This window comes from Talpa occidentalis, unplaced genomic scaffold, assembly GCF_014898055.3.
Source record: "Talpa occidentalis isolate TD23 unplaced genomic scaffold, MPIMG_talOcc4v2.1, whole genome shotgun sequence".
NCBI lineage: Eukaryota > Metazoa > Chordata > Mammalia > Eulipotyphla > Talpidae > Talpa > Talpa occidentalis.
Window position 1 is genome coordinate 146687314 of NW_026555331.1, and position 20720 is coordinate 146708033.

The 20720-nt window shown below is 49.2% G+C and overlaps 1 protein-coding gene across 5 annotated transcripts in view; it reads right to left on the reverse strand.

Annotated features, from left to right (window-relative positions):
- The window catches only part of DENND2A (DENN domain containing 2A), an 80785-nt gene that overhangs the window by 7985 nt on the left and 52080 nt on the right, over positions 1-20720 (reverse strand). For all 5 annotated transcript variants that reach the window (XM_037514471.2, XM_037514450.2, XM_037514481.2 and 2 more), the window contains 7 exons: positions 18903-19012; positions 17726-17795; positions 15901-15978; positions 13799-13939; positions 12534-12682; positions 2651-2828; positions 1098-1139 (listed from right to left, as the gene is read on the reverse strand). In XM_037514471.2, the coding sequence (XP_037370368.1) occupies positions 1098-1139; positions 2651-2828; positions 12534-12682; positions 13799-13939; positions 15901-15978; positions 17726-17795; positions 18903-19012 (768 nt within the window). The remainder of the gene's footprint in view (positions 1-1097; positions 1140-2650; positions 2829-12533; positions 12683-13798; positions 13940-15900; positions 15979-17725; positions 17796-18902; positions 19013-20720) is intronic.

Consider the following 20720-nt stretch of genomic DNA (forward strand, 5'->3'; position numbering starts at 1 on the left):
AGAAAATATTTGCAAACCATTTATCTGATGAGTTGATAGTCAAAACATGTAAGGAACTCAGCAGCGAAAAAACAATAATCCAGTTTTAAAAGGCAAAGGGGGGCCTCCCTGGTAGTTAAATCTCAGCACTATTTTTTTTTAGATTTTTTTTTTTATATTCCCTATACAATTGCATCTCCCTTATTTTGACCTCAATCCCTCCTCTCCCCACCCCCACCCCCCATAGTGTGTCTCTGGTTCATAGTTGTTTGTTGATTTTGATTTTTTCTTTCTTATAGTTATTCTTTTTCCTGTTCCCTTATTTAGGTTTTCTAGATTCCTGCTATGAGTGAGACCATCTGGTATTTTTCTTTTTCTTTCTGGCTTATTTCGCTGAGCATGATCCCTTCCAGCACCATCCATGTTGCTGCAAATTGCATGAGGTTATCTTTTTTGATTGCTGAAATCTCAGCACTATTAATTGAGCTCAATCAGCATGAGTTCAATCCTCAGCCAAGGAGCTGACCCACATGGTGCAGCAGACCTCTCCTGTCTCACCTGCTGCTCCCCTCAGCAGTGGATTTCAGTAGATCTGCCTGTTCTGCTCACCACCCCCGCCCTCACACCCCTGGTCTAAACCTCAGTTCTTGTATGTATAAATAATTAAAAAAAAAAAAAGTCAAACTTGTAGGAATAGAGAGCAGAACGGTGGTTGCTGGGGTGGAGGGTGGAGGAAATGGAGAAGTAAATGCTGGTCACAGGCACAGCTGAGCAAGATCTGTACATAACTTTGTGTCCTGATTTTCTCCAACTTAATATTATATCATGAACTTTATTTTCAAAGACTCTTTAAAGCTGGTAGAAAAATACAAGTGTCTATCGTTAAGACCTCTACCAAGATTCTAACTGTTAGAAAGCCATTTTGTGATAGAACCACTAAGCCCCTCCTCTTTGGTCCCTGCCATCTGGCACTTCCACAGTCCACCCTGGCCGCTTGCCCAGCACGCCATCCTGCTCTGGGGCCCACCAGGAGCACCAAGGACCTTTCCAGAGCTGGAAAATTGAGCTCCATCAATGAAGAGACAACAAAGAGCAGCTGGTTGCGGTGGCTCACTTACCTGCCGGAGGAACCGATTGTTGACAAGGTCGACCACAAGGACCTACAAGACAAGGAAAGGGATGTCACTGTCACCAGGGCTGCCGGGACAGAGCGACAGACTCTCAGCACTCAGAGAGGCGGCTGGGGCGCGGGTGGAGTGGGCCATGTGACTTCCTGATGTTGCTGCTGTGGCCACAAATGATGAAGGGGGGAAGTGGGGGGCGGGACCCTCCTGAATTGCAGGCTCTCCGCGCTGAAACCGCAGGCTGGGAACGGGTGTGCCAGGCGGATGCGCTGCCCTGTTCCCAGGTGGTCTGAGGCAGGGCTTCTCGGGCTGGCTCTCTTAGTGTGTGGGCTACCGAGGTGGCAGAAGGGCCACAGACCCCACTGGTTCCCATTCCACTGGACTCCACCATGCCCCACCCCCCAAGGCTTTCCCCTCTTTCCTCCCAGTTACCCTTCAGCTGTGCTTTAGTGGGACCGGAGGAGCGCACCCTGGCGGAGGGGCCCATCTGGGGTGCAGAGCACGCTGCAGGCAGTGGGCTGTCTGTAGCACAGGCTTCAGGGAAAGCACCTTCCCCTCCATACTTGAGACTTGGCCTGCAGGACGCTGAAGTGAGAGCCTCTCCCCCCACCCCCAGGCTTGATGGCTGGGACACTGGCTATGGAGAAGAGCAGGGGGCCTGGGTGGGTGGCCACCATGGTTCCACCAACAGCTGGAAAAATTTGGCCCCAACACATCCCAGACACCCTGCAGAGGAACTGAGGGGCTCTCTCTTCCCTCCTAGACATTCCCTTCCAGGATTGACCCGAGTTATTTTAGGGGTCTCAGTGTACCCAGACAGACACTGTGCACTTCACAACCTGCACCCAAAGACCTGCATCTGCTGGTTAATATTTAATGATTTAGGGTTCTCTGGTCAGACACACCACATCTGGGGACCCGGGAGAATTTGAGAGCTAGTAGCTCCCCTGGGGTTTCAGGCCTGGGGGCCTCATTTGACCCCCTACGGTTCCCTCTGACTGCTGGGACCAGTCAGTACTCAGGGGCAGAGGCCATCCAGAGGAAGGGGCTGGGATGAGATCACTGCTGAAATGCCAACAGGACCTTCCCCGCTTGGCCCCTAACCTGGAAAGCCAAAACTCGGACACTAACTACAGTTTGTTGTCTTCTCAAGCGATATGAACAAGGACCTATCTGCAGGTGCAGTCTTTGTCAACTCCATTACAAGTCCAGATATAAGTTCCAGGTTTTGTTAGCTCTCCGTGCGCTTTCTCCCTCCCTGCTGGGCAGCTGGAGGGGAGGGGGTAGGGCAGATGGGCTAAGTGTTTTAACATCAGGTTGAATTGTTAATCGCTGCCCTTCTCAATGGGTGTTCGCGCCAGTAGGTTCATCTAGAGGGGAAAACTGAGTCTGCAGCTACGGGTGGCCAGAGGCAGACTTGTCTGGCTCATGGACAAGGCCAAGGCTCCCCCTGCTCCCCTGACCCTGCTTGCTGGCCCAACCTTACCCAGCATCTCCCCTCTGCCCTCTGCCCGCACAGGAGGGAACAGGGCACATCCAGGGCTCACCTCTTCCAGTGGCAGCTCCCTGAGCAGAGGCAGCGAGCTGGTGAGCAGCCCGATGAGGAAGGGGGTGGGTGAGCACACGATGTCGATCATGGCGGGCGGGAGCACCGGGATGTAGGTGTGCTGCCAGGCGAAGGGGTAGATGACCGCCACCATGGCGTGGCAGCACTTGGACAGCGTGCTGCAGTTGGGAGACAAGGGGAGAAGGGCCGATTCAGGGAGGGGCCCGTGCAGGCCCCCAGGTTGGGAAGGCCCCTGGAGAGGTCAAGTTGGTCAGAAAAGACGGCAGGTACGTTTGAGGTCATACAGTCCCAACAGAGGTGAAAACAGACACAGGTAGCCTGAGACATGGTGTCAGGGATGACCTGAAAGCTCTGGCTGATTTTCACAAGTGTCCCTTCACACTGTCACTGGGTCACGCTCTCTCCTTGCCTCCTGCCCCCCAACAACTCCCCCCAAAACAACCAACACCTCTTTTCTCAAGCATGGACGTTCAACCCTCCTGTTGGAAACGCTTCCTGTTCTCACATAGTAACTGGTTCTTTGTTCCCTCCCAAGCCTTCTCTCAGTCAAGCAACGCCACAGAGGGGCAATCATGGAGTTTTTGAGGTCCACAGGCAGCAGTCAGCTCCATATGGCTTTGTTTTGTAGAAGTGAGTCCGCTCATCACCACCCACTGAGCTCTGCACAGCATGGGTCTGAGCGCCCCCAGTTTGTTGAGTGAGTGGACACATCACTCAGGATTACCCTTGAACATCAGCTGTCCCCAACATCCCAAAGGCACACGGGTAAGAAAAGGCAGCACACACTCCCTGGAGTCCTGTGTGTCCCCTGTGGGTATGCTGCACCCTCTTCAGGGCCTGGCCAGGTAATTCGCATTTCATTGGTCAGGATGCCTTCGGAACCTCTGTCTCGTTCCTAGCTGTGCTCTGCTTGGGTCAAGTTGCAAGGAAGTGGAGTTCTGGACAGATGAAGGCTCCTTTACTGCGTTCCCAGGATGTCAGGCACCCCCAACCTTTCATTGTCATTAAGCTTTCCTGACCTTGCTCAAAAACACAGAAAACACTTGGCTCTGGCTCTAAGGAGAAAAGAGGTGGGTTACAAGAACCTGGCCAGTAACAGTGTACTCACAACATGGCGGAATTAGGAGGTTCTCATAAATCGCTCCCCTAAAGACAACCACTGAAAGACTACATGCTGTTCTCAGGAAATTTCACCAGCTTATCACTGGCAACGGGGGGTTAAAACAGATAATTTGCTTTGAGTTTTTAGTGATGATTGACAAATAAAAATTACACATATCAATTTATACATATTACATACGTTAATTTGGGCTATATAATTGCATGTATTAATTTGGGTTAGCAAGTGAAATAAATCAGAGAGAAAAAGGCAAATAGGATTCCACTTCCATGAGGGTCTTAGAACAGTCAAATTCACAGAGACCAGGAGGCATAGAGGTTACTGGGGATGGGGGAGGAAAATGGGTTGATGCTTTATGGACACAGAATTTCGGTTTGAGATAATGAAAACATTCTGGAAACGGATTGTGGGAATAGTTGCAAACAGTGTGATGTCCTTAATGCCACTGAATTACACACTTAAAAATGGTTCCAATGGTTAAGTTTTATACTTTGCGAATTCTGCCACCGTGAAATAAAAGCAAGAAGTCACTTAACTTCTTAGTAAGCTCCTCTGAATCAGCACCCCAGAAACATCCTTGAACTATGTATTTGCCTTCTTTTCCATCCCATCTGCATTTGGGGGCTCTTGAACTTATTATAAGGGTAATGTTGAGGCTCGGCCACTTATCAGCTGAAGTCACCTAACCTTGCTCCCTTGTTTCTTTGCAAATAATCGCTGTCCTACTAATCACTGGAATCATGAAATACCTCTTAGTAGCACAGTGGCTCCATTTCGCTGAGATTTGGTCCTTATCTTTCTTTTTTAAATTCATTTTTTTTGCCTTTTCTTTCAAATAATTACTCCCAGAATGAGAAAGGTCTTTTACCCAAAGATTTAGGTCTTCTCACTAGAATACCTCATGTATTAGATGCACTCATCAGTAAGAGTGGGGCAGAGTAAGTTAGGACTTAGACCACGGAGAGCAACATCAATAATTCAGCCAGCAGGTGGGGCGACCTCTGTTTCAAAGAATCTCTCAAAGCAGAGAAAGTTTCCTAGCCTAAAGCATTGTTTTCTCCCAGCTACTTGAGAATGTGAAGGCTTTAGCAAGCTGTTAGCCAACTGTGTTTAATTTCCTTGATCTGTAGACCAGTAAATGGGTTGAATTCACTTTTTTTTTAATTTTATGCATACAAGAGCTGGGGTGTAGGCCAGACGTGTGTGTGTGTGTGTGTGTGTGTGTATGTGTGTAGTGTGAGAGGATTCACTAGAGACAGAGTGGAGAACAGAATAGGTGAATGGACTGAAATACACTGCTGAGGGGAGCAGCAGGGAGACAGGAGAGGTCTGCTGTGCCATGTGGGTAGCTCCCTGTCTGGGGATCGAACTCATGTTGCAGTGACTGCAGATAGCTTCATAGTGCCAAGACCTCACCCCTTGCACCACCAGGGAAGCTCTGAATTAATTTTTTCTAATTTTTTTTTAATTTGAGGATTAATTTGTGTTCATGTGTGGGTAAGTCCAGAGCTGATATGTGCATGAACTACAGTTGAGAGGTCATGACTTAGAAGACTAGAAAGATGTGAAAATATGGGCCTCCCTGGTGATGCAAGGGGTTAAGCACCGCACTATGAAGCAATCTGCAGCCTCTGCAGCACGAGTTCGATTCCCAGCCTGCCAGGGAGATATTCACATGGTGCAGCAGACCTCCACTGTCTTGCCCGCCGCTCCCCTCAGCAGTGTACTTCAGTCAATCTACCTGTTCTGTTCCCTACTCTGTCTCTGGTGGATCCTCTCTCCCTCCGCATCTCTGGCCTGTACCCCAGCTCTTGTATGCATAAATAAATAAATCTTTAAAAAAAAAAAGATGTAAAAATATAAGCAAGGATAGTCATTTCCAGCATCTAGGGGGAGTGCAACGCTGTGACAAGAAGATCAAATTCATTCATTTATCTGGACACGAAGAGCCCAAGGACAGCCATGTCCAGTATTGATGGGGACAAAGGCTGGCAACCTCGCGGGTAACCTGTGGGCATGTGGGTAGGTGTTGCCACAGTTGACAAATCCTCCTAACACATGGCTTGTGTTTGTTTTTAAAATAGTCTGATTCACTGCAGCAGCTGGATCCAAATGTTCCCACATCTGGTTGTCACTACCACTTTACTGGCTGGTGCATATGGGGCCTGGGGTCTCGGGGACAAAGTGACAACAGGCAGACAGTACCACAGGTGTCTCATTCCACTTGCTGTGCAACCACATCACTATCCTAAAATGTTTTGCTTCTTGAAACCCTAGAAAGGAAGGTCAAACTCTGTAAATAAGACAGTAAGTGGCAGCTCTGCCCTTAAAGTCAGTTGTAGAGGAGGAGCGAAGGGGTGATTTTGAATGTCGCATAAGTGGTTTTCTCAGTCTCTGCTGCAAGAGCTGATGAGATTTTACTCCCCAACTTGTGAAGGTGGGACTGGGCACAGCCGGCCCAGGAACATGCAGAGGACAGTCCTGGTTCTGGGGGTGCTCGGGATGATGCTGCAGCCTGCTCCCCCGAGGCTTTCTGAGCATCTGCTGCTTGGGTGAGGCAGGGTTTTTGAAGGAAGGCCACAGAAGAGTTCTCACAGCTGGCTTGCATTACGGGGGGTGGAAGGGTGTGCAGGCAAGGAACGCCAGCGCCCACAGCTGTGATCAATTTGTGCAAATGTGGGGATGGGAGGGGTATTGGGGGGGAGTTGGCTGGACCAAGAGATGGGCACTGGTAAGAAGGATTGCATCCCAGAATGTGCTGCTGTTGGGTGCTGGCTGCTGAGGGTTGAAGTGTCAGCCAGGGTGAGTGCTAAGGTCCTCCGAACATGCCTCAGTTCTGCTGCTACCAGCTCCTGTGCCATCGCGGGGTTATCGTGCTCAGCAGCCTTCCAACTTTCCAAGAGCAAAGGCCACCAGAAAAGTAAGTGATGGGTTTTGTGAGCCGGAAAGACACCCCAGGGATTTGGAGGATGATGCCATCAGCATCCACCAGCATCATAAGCAAAGTGTCTCTCCTACCAATGCTTCATTCCTGGGCACCTGGGGGACAAGCAAACCCTGGGTCTGCCCAGTGAGCGCTAGCAGGAGGTGGGAGTCACTGTGCAGCGGCTGCCACATTTCCAAGACTGTTCCTTCAAACCTGAAGTCATGTGTCACCGAGTGTGTAAGGAACACAGACTGGACCTCGAGAAAACTGGTTCTGCTACTGCACGAGTGACCTGGGTGAAGCCCTTCACTTCTCTAGGCTCACCTGTAGAACAAGCAGCCAGGTCATTTCTAATACCCGTTCAGCCTGACAAACTGAAATCGACAAAGCGCATCATCTCTGCACATCTATGAGAGCGCGGGAGAAGGCCAGGAGCAGAAAATGGGAGTCAAGAGCTGGAAGCAGCTGGACAGAGAAAAGAACCAGGTTTGTCATAGGAAGGTCGTGTTGGTGCTCGTGAGCGGGGGCAGGGCAGGAGGCAGGGGTGATACTCTGAGAAACAAAGCAAGAGAGGAGTAGGGCACTGCAGCAAGCCCCCAGAGATCACCCACAAAGCCAGCACCCCTGACTCCCAGGGAAGGACTGGGGTGTCCAGGCCCAGGTTCTGGGCGGAATGGCGCTGCAGCAGCAGACGATTTATAGCTATGCAATAGTCTCTAAATTTTGCTCCGGCTTCCTCTCTCTCCCCAGCCATCCTGGCAGCTGCTCTTGGCTGGGGGCCGTCCCACACCTAAGGCAGGAGGATGGCGGCCACAGAGGAAAAGGCCGCTGGAGTCGATCAGCTCTAGGCTCCAACTGGTTATGAAAGTGGAAAGTACGTGTGGAAAATGCTGGAGTATGTACGCTGGCATCCTCTGATGCAGGTGACTCTGATGCCGTCAGAAGCATGCCAGAACAGACTGGGGCAAAGTCAGTCATGCCAAAGATTTTCTTTAATAAAACCGGCCAAAGTTTTAAAAACATATACACGCAAATCTTGCTCCAGAGGTTAGCTTCTCTGTTTGCGTGCCAAAAAATAGGTAGTTAATATTTTATTAGATGGATGCTATTGTTATTAAAATTGCACTTTTCATAGGACTTTGTTGAATTAAAATGTGTATTTTTTCCACCCACAGGGACTATGCCCGAGATGATAAGCATACGTTGTACAAAAATGAAGAATGATGTATAAAATATATAAAAGAAAAAAGAAAAAAACATTTTTTTCTTAAGCACCAATTAGATAATGACTTCTAAACTATATTATTACTAAAATTCAAAAAAGGCAAAGGATAAAGTTAAAAAATAAATAAATAAAATGAAATGTATGTATTGCTAGGCTGTCAGTCACTCTGATGACCTCGAAGGAGTATTCTGGATGCCTGATCAAGACAGCAGCTACTGGGTCCTCCAACTGGTTCCTGGTGGCACAAGGGCTTAAGACACAGCACTATGAAGCTGTCTGCAGCCTCTGTAGCACGAGTTCGATCCCCAGCCAGCCAGGTTGGTGACCCACATGGGGCAGCAGACCTCTCCTGTCTCACCCGCTGCTCCCCTCAGCAGTGCATTTCAGTCAATCCACCTGTTCTGTTGCCCATTCTGTCTCTGGTGAATCCTCTCACGTCCCCACACCTTTGGCCTGTACCCCAGTTCTTGTATGCATAAATAAATACATCTTTTTAAAAAAAGGCAGCAGCTACTCACACTTTCTGGCAGGCGTGGGGCAAATTCTATGCACATCTATGAGATCATGCCCGCCTGGAGAGGGCATAATCACAAACCCAACCTTTCTTCTAGGATGCAAACATTGGAGGGTACAACTGATGCTAGAGAGGATATGGGACCCCCACTTAAGCTTAAGGAACCTGATTAAAAATGAGCCACAGGAACACAGAAAAAGGTGAAGGGGCACAGCTCATTTGTATGGGTCCCCCCATATATCAAAGCCAAGGTTCAAACTCTAGCAGGTGTTGATTTTGAGCACCTGATCCTACTTGTCATTAAGCAGTAGCCTGCCTTTCAGCTTATGCTCTTGATGCACCAGGAAAAGAAAACAATTTCTTAAAAATTAAAATCTGTGCCCCCTTGCAAACTCTTGCACATGTTTATGTGCAGATCTGATTTTATGACTCAGCCCAGCCTGTTGATTTAGTCCAACCTTTGGAAATTGAAATTGATAAACTAAAAAAACAAAATGTTTGTGATCAAGGAATGGAGAAAGGGGTATACTGGAAATATTTCTTTGGGTTGTTATGACAACGGAACAAGCCATCACAACAACATTCTTTCTTTTCCATCTGTCAGATTTTGGCTTGACAGAGTCTTAAGAAACACTCAATGTCCACCCTAAAGATGAAACAGAGCAAAAATGTTATGCGGAATCTGATAGATTCTTGGCTTCACTTAAAGTCCTTCTAGAACTCATACACTCTTTACCACAACTCCTTCCTCTTGCCATGGGCAGACTCCCTGGCCGGGATGATGGACTGGATTGTGTGGTGGGGGAGGCAAGTCCACCCTGGATGTCACAGGGTCACTCTCTGAGTGTGTGGCATGTCCTGTTCTCATGCACTGTCCTGTGGTCTCACAAAGATTGGGGCTACAGGCGGAAACCCAAAGAATGAGGAGGCTTGCTTCCCTGCTAGCTGAGCAGGGCTGGAAGGCAGTGCGTGTGCAGGACCATGCCAGGCGATGAGGAAGTAGGCTGAAGGCCTTCTCCACGGTAGTGGCCAGATCAGACAACTTGTAGCCAGCTGCTGAGCCCCAAGCCTTGTTTGTCATGGCCTGGCCGAAGAGCCCTTCAGTTCCCTACAACTATTTTCCCACAAATTAGACAGGACTAGGTGGACAGTGATTGTTCCAGAATGAGCACTCTGGAAGCTGAGCCAGCCAAGAAGAGGAGGGGTTCTGGCCTCCTCACGCTGGAACCTCACACATGTGACGTTCTGCTAATGAGTTGGGTGCTGTCTTTCTTCCCAGCCCAGTTAGTGCTCACTTAACAGCGTTAAGGATGACACATGGGCCTCCCCGGTGGCGCAGGTGTTAAGTCTCAGCACTATCAAAAGCAATCACTGGTCACTGCAGCCTGAGTTCGATCCCCAGCCGGCCAGGAAGCAGACCCACATGGCGGAGCAGACCTCTCCTGTCTCGCCGGCTGCTCCCCTCAGCAGTGTATTTCATTCACTCCGCCTGTTCTGTTCCCCATTCTGTCTCTGATAAATCCTCTTACCACCATCATTCCCGCACTGCACCTCTGGCCTACACCCCAGTTCTTGTATGCATAAAATGAAATAAATCTTAAAAAAAAGAAAGAAAACGACATATAGCAAACCCAGGTCCTCGAATAACATCATTCCTTTCACTGGTGGCCGGGTTGCTTTTTCTCATATTTCAGGACCTGCCATACTGGCTTATGTGATCCATAAACAAAGGATCCAAGAGACCCCAAATGACAAGGCTGAGTTGAGGCTTTCTAGAAGTGTGTTGTTAAAGGAGTAAGAGGAGAGGTGCAGAAGGTGTTCCCTGCAGTCCGCAGTGTGGCCTGGGAAGGCCATCTGGGTGTGAGATGATCCACTGCATGGTGTGTGTTTATCTTTCACCCACGTGAGGGTGCAGGTGCATGAAGTGAGCACATGACTTCTCCCCAGCTCGGGTGCCCGTGACTCGGTGGGCAGCCCTAGCAGGCACTCCCACACCTACTTGAAATCCTGAGGATTTCTGATGAATCAACTGGCCTGGGAGGGGGTGAGCACATGAGGGTGGGCGGGGTCTGGCTTTAGTACCACCCCTCTTAAGGAACTTTCATCAAAGGCGAGCACTTGAGCCAAGGAGCCCCATTTCATAGCCAGGCAAAATGGTGGTCCTCTCAGGGGATACTCTGGAAAGCACAGGAAGCCTGACTCCCTCCCCTTTTGGTTTGTGCCTCCTCCTTCATGAGGATGAGAAAAATAGAAGCTACTTTCAGCTCCCCTTCTCCAGGAAGGAAGCCTGGTGGGGAGCTGGGGCTTGACCGGCCTGCTCCTCTTCCCAGATATTCTCAGGCTGGACCTTCCCTGTCTAACACCATTAACCCAGAACAAACTCCTTGGGGACTGTGTATCCCCACTTCCACCCCAGGTGGGCCCTAGGTTTGCAGCCTTCACCCGTTGCCTAACAGTTCTGAGAAGTCTCACACTCTTCTCCCCCAAGTCAAGCTAGAGAATGCTACAGCCAGAGAGGGAAGGGGCGGAGGGCAGGGAGGGGGTGCCTAGAGAAAACAGGCAGTTACCAGAGTGCTGAGGAAATCCAAGCCTGGTCACTGAAGGGTTATTACTCATTCTTAGCTTCCAGGGGCCCAGCCTGGAGAACTCTCTCCGAATTCCCCAGTGCCCAGAAGCTTGGAGAGCCGCCCTGCGCCCAGCACCAGCTGCAGGGCCGGAGACAGGGCCTGCTTCCTGAGCTGATGGGAGCGACCAATACCTACATTCAAAACTAATAGTTAACTGAAAAAATGGTGCGAGTGGCGTGGCAGGGATAGTGGCTGCCATGCAGAGAGCATCCTGAGGGAGCCGGACGTGCCACTGGGGGAGCAGAGGGCGGGGCCCATGGGTGGTGGCCTCCTGATGAACTCCTCACTGATTCACATTGTCCCTTCCCTTCTTTTCCTCCCTCGTTTTCCACAGTTGAGAGCCACGTTTCCTCCCCAAAGCCCAGTTCTTGGACTTTTGCATTTCTGGCACTTCTTCCCAGATAGACTTCTCAGCCTCCTCTGCTTCTCCTGGTCGGCAGGCCGTCTCTGGCTGGACCCTGCATCTCAGCCCTTTCTGGAGTTGCAGCCACTGCTCCTGCTTCTGTGTCCCCAGTTCCAGAGGGAAGAAGGTTCTGAGTCAGTATTTTGAAATGATGAAAATGCCAGGAATTTTTTTTTAAGTTCAGAATGAACACAAATCCCTATTTGCATCTCCTTCCACATCTTCCTTGATGAGTGATACGGGCTTTGCAAGTCACTGATCGTGACTGTTGGGACGTGGGTGGCATCCTCCCAGGCATGAGTGTGTGTGATTCTGTGCGACTGACTTAACACCAAGAGGAAGAGGTCCCTTCAGGACAAGTTTGTGCTCTGTAGCAGGTCTTGCAGGCTTGCCAGGAACTGGCTGGGCCCACCTGGAGCTCCTCGCTCCGGCTCTACTTTGCCCTCTCTGCTCAGCGATTCCTGCAGGTGATCCCCACCGATTCCTGCAGGTGATCCCTACCGATTCCTGCAGGTGATCCCCACCGATTCCTGCAGGTGATCCCCACCGAGTCCTGCAGGTGATCCCCACCGATTCCTGCAGGTGATCCCCACTGCTCCCTTTGCTTTTGTACAACTATTTTGCCTGGAATGTGCTTTTTGCCAGCTCTCTGCCAGAACTCTGCAGCTCACAGAGGGAGTCCCCTATGGTCTGTGGCACTCACTGCCTCAAGTGAGCCTTGGCAAGGTGGGACTAGGTGGTCTGCTTACCCCCTCCTCCCCCTCACCATCCTCTTGGAGGTCTATGTCTCTCATCCCTGTTTCCTTAGCATATAGCAAATGCCAGGCACAAAGCAGTATGGGTGGGAAGCAGGCTGAGAACTGGATAAGTAGTACCTCGACTCACACAATCGGTGCACTTCACAAACCTCTCCTCTCAGCTGCCCACCAACTGGCACCTTGACCCGAGAGGAGCTTCCTCTTCAACCCTAGGCTATCACCTGTCATCCAGACTTCAAGTTGACCAAGACCGCCATCAAATATGTCAGCGGAAGGAGTTCAAGTGGTACCTGAGCTTGTCAGCGATGAAGATGACCCTCCTTTCCAGAAGCAGGGAGGCAAAAACACAGAGCAGGTGGCGGATGCTAAGCGAGGAGAAGAGAGACTCGAAATCCACATGTTCAAGCCGGGAGTCCAGTGGGCGGCAAAGTTCAATCACCTGCAGGGAGAAGGGGACGGGCATGAGGAGGGTCCTGGCCCCCTCAGCCTGGGGCTCCCAGGGCCTTGGCAGGGGTGGCCCAGTGGCTGGGGCGGGGGGCGGAGAGAGAAAGGGGAAAAAAAGGCAAACAGAGGGATGGGGAAGAGAAAGGCTCCCCTGGCGGTGAAGGACCTGGACTCCCCAGGGGGGTGAGAGGACTGCTCAAATGCCCGACCCTCAGAGTCCCACGGGAAAGCACCTGTCTTGGGAGGCTCGTGACCTGCCGGGGTGGAAACGCAGGCAGGCGGGCGACCAGCAGGTCAGACCACTTCCGGGTGCGTGTGCAGCTTGTGTGCTGAGTGGGAATCTCTGCTTGACCCCTCCTCATTGAAATGTTCCTGAATTCATCTCCAGGCGCTACCCGTGTGCACGCCTTTCTCCTGAGCTAGTGGACGCCTTCCTGGTGAGTGGACACTGCTTCTGACTCCTGGCTCTGCACCTGCCCAGGGCTGCCCACACAGCCCTTGCATCTGGCAAGGGACCGATGAGGGGGACTGCTGCGCTCTGTGCTGGGGAACTGCACTGTTCCAGAAGAGCCTGGCCTGTCTGCACCTCATCCTCAAGGATGGGATTCAGAACTCAAGGCTGAATGGGACTTGCCTTCTCGCGCACACGCTATCACATAAAGGGACGGGAAGGATGAAGACAAACTCCTTCATCAACTCCCAGCCACATGAGGAAAGCCTTCAATGTCTAGAATGAATGAGAAGTAGTACCTTGTCTTCCCTGAAAGGAACCTGTTTTACTTTATAAAGTTAGAGGGACAGACAAAAGCGTAAATGCACTTGACTACATCTTGTGTGGGAGCCGAGCTACTGAGAGAAGAAAGGATGTCCCAGGGCAGGCCCCTAACCTGTGAGGCCAATGCAACACAAAGAAAGCCAGGTGCTCCCACGGCCTGGTTCTGGGGGTGGCTTCTGGACTGGGTCCTGTGCTGGGGGCTGGACTTGGGGTGGAATTTAAGATGGTAGAGGGGCAAGAATTCATCTTGATAGCCCACCGGAAGCCAGGCCCTGGGGTCACAGGGACTGTGCTGTCTGGGCCACTGAATCCCCTAGGAGAGGAAAGGACTCTTACCTCAGTTCCTGAGCCTGGCAAGAAGTTCTTGACCATGATGGTTTTGCCCAGGGCTGGGAAGGGGGCCTCCATGACACTCCTCATGAGGGGCTGGACCAGGGCAGGAGAGATGCCTCTCCGTTTCTCCACCTCATCCAAGATCTACGAGGGTCAGAAAAGCAGTCCGCTATGCTGGGGTCAGGGGACCAGGTGGAGCTCTGTTTTGGTGAGGTGGGCCTGCTACACTGTGGGGCCTGGGGATGAGAGAATCGTGGGGGCCCTGCTGTCCTCATCAGATCGACTCACAGTCTTCCACTCTCTGTGTTATTGCCCCAACCCTTCTCCCCTCTGTAACCCACTCCTTTGCTAAGTGGCTGGAGTTCTCCCACTAAAGGGGGACGTAGGTGATATGACTTTTTAGGCATAAATGAAGCAACATCACCCCAATGGGATAAAAATTGGTTCTTGGGGGTGGTGATGAAAAAGCTTAGCCATTATGGTTTGTAGCCCTTTAAGGGACCACAATAGATGAACAGATACATGGTATATCCACAGATTTAAACTCTATGGGGGATAACCATCAAGGAATGCAAACCCAAACCACATGAGATACCACCTCACATCATTAAGCTGGTCTACAATAAAAAGACAACAACAACAAGTGTTGGCAAGGAAGTAGGGAATCTGGAACGCTTAACACTGCTGGTAGGAATGTCAAATCGTGAACCCTCTTTGGAAAACAGTCTGGCAGCTCCTCAAAAGGTGAAATATAGAGTAACCCTACAACTCAGCAATTCTACTCCTAGTTACCCAAGAGAAGTGAAAACATGTTCATGCAAAAACTAGTATATTAATGTATATATGGTATATTAATAGTATAGCATATTAATATTCATAACATAGTATATTAATGTTCATAACAGCATTATTTTTAAGTCAAAAAATAGAAACACAGTAATACCCATCAACTGATCCACTTATAATAAACTGTGATATCCATATAATGGATTATTACTTGGCTTGGCCACTGAGCATCATGTTCTTAAAGTTCATCCATGTTTTACCTTGTACACTGCTTATGGGGATGCGAACTGGTCCAACCACTACGGAAAGCCCTGTGGAGGACCCTCAAATTATCAAAAGTGGACCTACCATTAGACCCAGCAATTCCACTCCTAGGAATCTACCCAAAGGACACAAAAACACTAATTTGAAAGGAAACCTGCACTCCCATGTTTACTGCAGCACTATTTACAATAGCCATGATATGGATACAATCTAAATGCCCAAAAACAGATCACCAGATCAAGAAGATGTGGTACATATACAGAATGGAATACTACTCAGCAATCAAAAAAGATAAACTCGTGCACTCACAGCAACATGGATGGAGTTGGAAGGAATTATGCTCAGTGAAGTAAGTCAGAAGGAAAAGGAAAAATATTGAATGGTTTCACTTACAGGACAATTATACGGGAACCAAATAAGGAATCAGGAAAAAAAAGACAAAACTAGCTGGTTAATGATAAATCTGAGACATCCAGCAGGGGAGAGGTAGGGAGAGAGGTCAAAACGGGAGGGGAGAGCACAAGAGACTGTGGTGACCATATGGCAATTCCTGTCTTGATCTATTGGCCCATTTTCCCAAAAAGAGGACCAAATTAGAGTTAGATTTTGATAGATTCAGAGCACTATTACATTAAACCCCACACACATGCACACAATACATACATACACAGATACATATCCATCCATCCATCCATCCATCCGACCGTCCGTCCATCCATCCATCCATCCATCCATCCATCCATCCATCCATCATGGGGGCCTTTTTGTCCAGCAAGCATTAATAAGACAAAAGACAATGCTTAGAAGGAAAGTAAAACATAGAAAATTCTGGGAAGACCCTCTGTCCCTCCCATCTCAACCATGAAGAGACCATCTCTCTTCTCCCACCTCCTGGGTCCTGACCTTTACCAACTCTTATTTCCTGTCCCAAAGATAGAGGACAGAGGTAGGGTGAGGGGAAGAAGAAGACAAGGAGTAGGATCATAAAAGTACCATGTCCTCCTGGGCCCTGCCTTGTCCCCTATCACTCCCTTCCTTGGGGCCCAAGTCCTCACCTTTGAAAAGAGGCTGAAGCACCCCAGGCGGCTCACGATGCAGTAGACTTCGGGAAGACGTTTCCCTTTGCCACCAGGCTTCGAGAGTGAAACAAAGGACATGGTGAGTGCGATCCCCTCAGGGGAGGAAAGAACCCACTGGTGTTTGAGTGGTTCTCGGTTACCAGGTATTTCCACATACTGTACCTTTTGAAAACCCATTAGGTAAGTAGTGACTGATACCCCAGTTTACAGCTAGGTGACCCTTCTAGTCATGTAGCATATATATTTATATTTTTATAAATTTGGTTTTTGTATTTAGTTCCTTTTTTTCCCTCCCCACCCCTATATTTATTTTCTTACATTGTTAATTTCTGGACAGTATTTGATTTATCCCTCCAGTGTAGTCCCGTAGTTCTCCCACCACCACAGCACCCGTGATCCATCACCACAGTCCTCTGTGCTCTTCCCGCCCTGATTCTGACCTTCTCTCTCCCCCTCCCCTGCTAGATGCCTCAGATATGGTCAGCTTGCAAGTTCTGTCTTTTTCCTGACCCTTTGTTTGGTTTCTCTGTATTCTACGTATAAGTGAAACTATCTGATATTTATCTTTTTCCTTCTGACTTATTTCACTTAGCATATATATTTTTATTATGCAGACAGGACCAAACGAAGGATGTTGTGCACACAGTAGGTGCTCAACGTGGCCAATGGAACATGAAGCAAGGAGGCTTAACTTGTCTATCCAAATGACTGTAGTTCTGCTTAAGGAGTTACCTGGATACCACATGCCTATTTTAATGATAATTCCAAAGGAAAAATCTATATTAATACTTTAATTTTATCAGTGGAAATTATTATCCTGTTTAACTTTTACAATTATTATCCATACTTTTCATTCACAAATTTATTTATCTCATTCACTAATTTATTCAACAAATATTTACTGAATGCCCAGGCATTATTCTGGACCTTATCTATCAGCTGATTGCTAAGAGTCAGGTACACTCTTGGAGGAAAACGCTTAGCCCCTACTGAAGATTTTCAAAAGAATGGGTTTCAAAAAGACAAATTCTAAACTATTTTAGCATGGTTGTTTCACTGGAGCACTTTTCTGACTTTTAAAGATGATTACTCTGGAGACACTTTTTTTTTTAAGTGTTTTTTTTAATTAACCATTTTATTTTATTTTATTTTTTAAAAGATTTTATGTATTTATTTATTTATACAAGCACTGGGTACAGTCAGAAGCGCGGGAGGGTGAGAGAATCCACCAGAGCCAGAGCGGGGAGCAGAGCAGGCAGAAGGACCGAAGTACACTGCTGAGGGGAGCAGCGGGCGGCAGGAGAGGTCTGCGCGCCACGTGGGACCCTCCTCTGGTGGCCGGGGAGCAGCCGGGGATTGAACCAGAGCCACAGAGGCTGCAGGCAGCTTTGCAACCCAGTGCTCAACCGCTGTGCCACCTGGGAGGCCCTCTGAAGGAGACACCCTTGAATTATCTACGTCATCAACAATAACATCATCCTACGTGAAGCCTCAGCAACCATTACGAAGGTCTCTCTGATCTGCCAGGGTCTGTTTAGCATGATTTACTAGTAAGGACATTGGCTTAAGGAGAGAAAGGTACTTTATTATGTGAGGAAAACAATACAGTAACTGTCTTCTTCCCCCAGGAGACGGAGGTGTTAGCCCCTGTATCAGTAAGACTCAGGAGAGCCCCCAGATCTCCTTCCAGGTCTTTAACTCCCTGCATCCACCTGCTGCCTCCCTGCTGCCTGCCCCAGAGGCCAAGGATGCGTGCGGGCTCCACACAGAGCCGGAGCCGGCCGACAGCTGCGGGACTCACCAGCAGTCTTCGGCAGTAACCGAACCTTCTGCTCCCGTCTTCTCCAGTTAAGACAAACGAGAAGGTCTCACTGCGGGAGGGAAAACAAAATGCATTACAGAGCCAAGCGAGACAGGACCGGGGCGTGCTGCACCTCTGGTCACCCACGGCTTCGGAGTCCGCATCAGGGAGCAGGTGCGGCCTGCGTCCTGAACGCTCAAGTGACTGCCTCCCGGACTGCACACAACACTGCGGCCGTGTGCTGGGAGCGTGCTAGCGGCGCTGCCTCCAGTCAGCCGGAGCACGAGGAGGTGGTGGGTGACCCGGGACGTGACCCAGTGAGGGGGCAGGTGAAGCAGGCACAGATCTGTGTCACTCTGGAGCTGCACCTGGCGAGGCGCTCATGGGGACCTGTCCACCGTGAGGCCTGGACTGTCCTTGAAGACCTCGGGCTGACTTCAAGGAACACAGTGACCCTCGGACACATGCCTGCTGAGTCTGATCAACTGGTGAGATGTCTGAAAGTAAAAATTGTGCTGACAGCATGAGCTGCAGCAAGAGCGCAAGCCTAGCTGAGGCTGAGTAATGGCTGGGGGGCTGGTGAGGGAAAGTTTCCGGAGCGCTGGGCAAGAAAGGGTGACAGGCAGTGCTTCCCTGGAGTTTCCAAGACTCAGACTTACCTCCGTGCCCCTCACGAAGGCTCACCTGAAAAACACATTCCCAACTGAGCGGGAAGCCTGGGAATCTATACACTCAGCAGGATCATTCATACCTTCAGAGAAGTTTCATTTGTTAATTTTTTTTTTTTGCATAGAAGAACTGGGGTATAGGCCGAGGTGCTGGGGTGGGTGTGAGAGGATTCATCAGAGACAGAGTGGGGAGCAGAACAGGCAGACTGATTGAAATACACTGCTGAGGGAAGCAGCGGGAGAGACAGGAGAGGTCTGCTGCGCCATGTGGGTCAGCTCCTGGCCAGGGATCGAACTCAGGTCATGGTGGTGGCAGCACTGAGACTTAACCCCTAGGCCATCAGGGAGGCCCCAGGAAAGTTTTGAAAGCACCAGGGCAAGGACATCTCTAGGCACAGGCCCATCAGCATTGCTTAGCAGCAGCAGTAATTCTGGGGCTGCCAACTCTGACCACATCTTTAGTTTTCACTGTGGTCTTTGGGGTGGGGGAGGGGAGATGTGGCACACACCTGGTAAATTGCTGGACAGGAGTCCAGTCCTTGGCATCAGGGAAACAGAATTGGGGGATCGCCTTCAGTTGGTCCTCAGCCTCTCTCATGAACTTGAAAGACCTTTCCAGCTGCAGGGAGAAGAGTGAGAGGCATTGGAGAATGAGGCAGATGCTGGGGAAGGCCATGTCTCCCACCTTCCCACCTGGGGGCCCTCACCTTCACCTCTTTCCTTGGAAGTTTCCAGCTGTCTGCTGAGGCCTTTACCCCCAACTACAGTCAGCAAAGGGAAGTGCAGAGAACAAATGCAGTGTGCTTTAGATAAACGGTCTCTGCCTAACATTCTGTAATATAACTATCAATAAGGAGAAAGTCAGCAGTCCCCTTCCAGAAGACTCACGTATCTATAAGATCCTCAGATCTGGTCTTCTAGGCTGTGGACCCGGCAAAGCTGCCTATCCTCCTGGCAAAAATTTTAGACTGCTTTTTTTTTTTTTTAGCAAATACGTCTAGTTAAGTGAAAACACTTCAACCAATTTCAGAGCGTCCTGCATGTGAGTACTAGAAGGAAACTGACACCATCCAGCCCACAGTCTTATTTTCGAGATAAGGAAACAAGCCTGGGATGTGAAGTGACTCACCCAGGACCACGCACCAGTGTGGACCCTAGTTAGGAATAAAAGTGACCTTCTCCCCCCAACTCCCATTAAGGCTTTTTTTTAAATTTTAATTCCTTTTAAAATTGCATTATTTTGGGCCTCCCCGGTGGCACAGCGGTTGAGCGCTGGGTTGCGAAGCTGCCCGCGGCCTCTGCGGCGTCGGTTCGATCCCCGGCTGCTCCCCGGCCACCGGAGGAGGGTCCCACATGGCGCGCAGACCTCTCCTGCCGCCCGCTGCTCCCCTCAGCAGTGTACTTCGGTCCTTCTGCCTGCCCTGCTCCCCGCTCTGGCTCTGGTGAATTCTCTCACCCTCCCGCGCTTCTGACTGTACCCAGTGCTTGTATAAACAAAACAAACAAACAAATAAAAAAAAAAAAAAGAGTATTTAAAAAAATAAATAAATAAAATTGCATTATTTTTACTAAGGTAACTAAGGTTACAATACTAGTCCCACCTCTTCGTATGTATGTTACCCATTCCCACCACCAAATTACCCCTAATTTTCCACCATAGCCCATGGGACCCCTCACTACCTTGCTCCCTCCTCCTCCCCCCTCTGGAAACATCAATTCTATTTTCAGATTTCTGGGTTTGTTCTGGGTGAATTATAAAAATGACCTTGATCCCTAGTTTTTGTCTTTCTTTGGTTTATCTGACATCCCATGGAGTGGATATCATCTTGTTTAAAAAAAAAATGAAATAATAAAGTCTGACTTAGAGATTATATTCAAAGCCCTAAGTTTGCTTACTTTGTGGGTGAACAGGAATCTGGGCTTGTTAAAAAAGTACCCCTCCAGGAAGCATACTGTACTGACATGGATTGTGTACCGAGAAAGGGCAGGAGGGTGATTCTGCTCTCTGAGGGGGTGGGGCTGGCGCTCTATGTATAAGTCTGGGAAACAAAAGCCAGTAATTTATAATTAGCACAGTTTGCTTACAAATCAATACTTCCAAAGTGTTGGGCAGAATGGGTGACATTTTGTTGTTAATGTTGATAGGTTTCTAGGTTAAATTTCTTATTTAAATTATTAAATGAAAATAAATTATGCCAAAGTTACCTTCAGTAGTTTGAAGTACCACCAATTTGAAGCAAGTGGAGTCTGAACTTGTGAAGTTGGGAAACAGTAACGTCTAATTTAAATTCTGTTTTTAATGGTTTCAATGTTTTCCATTGATGTCT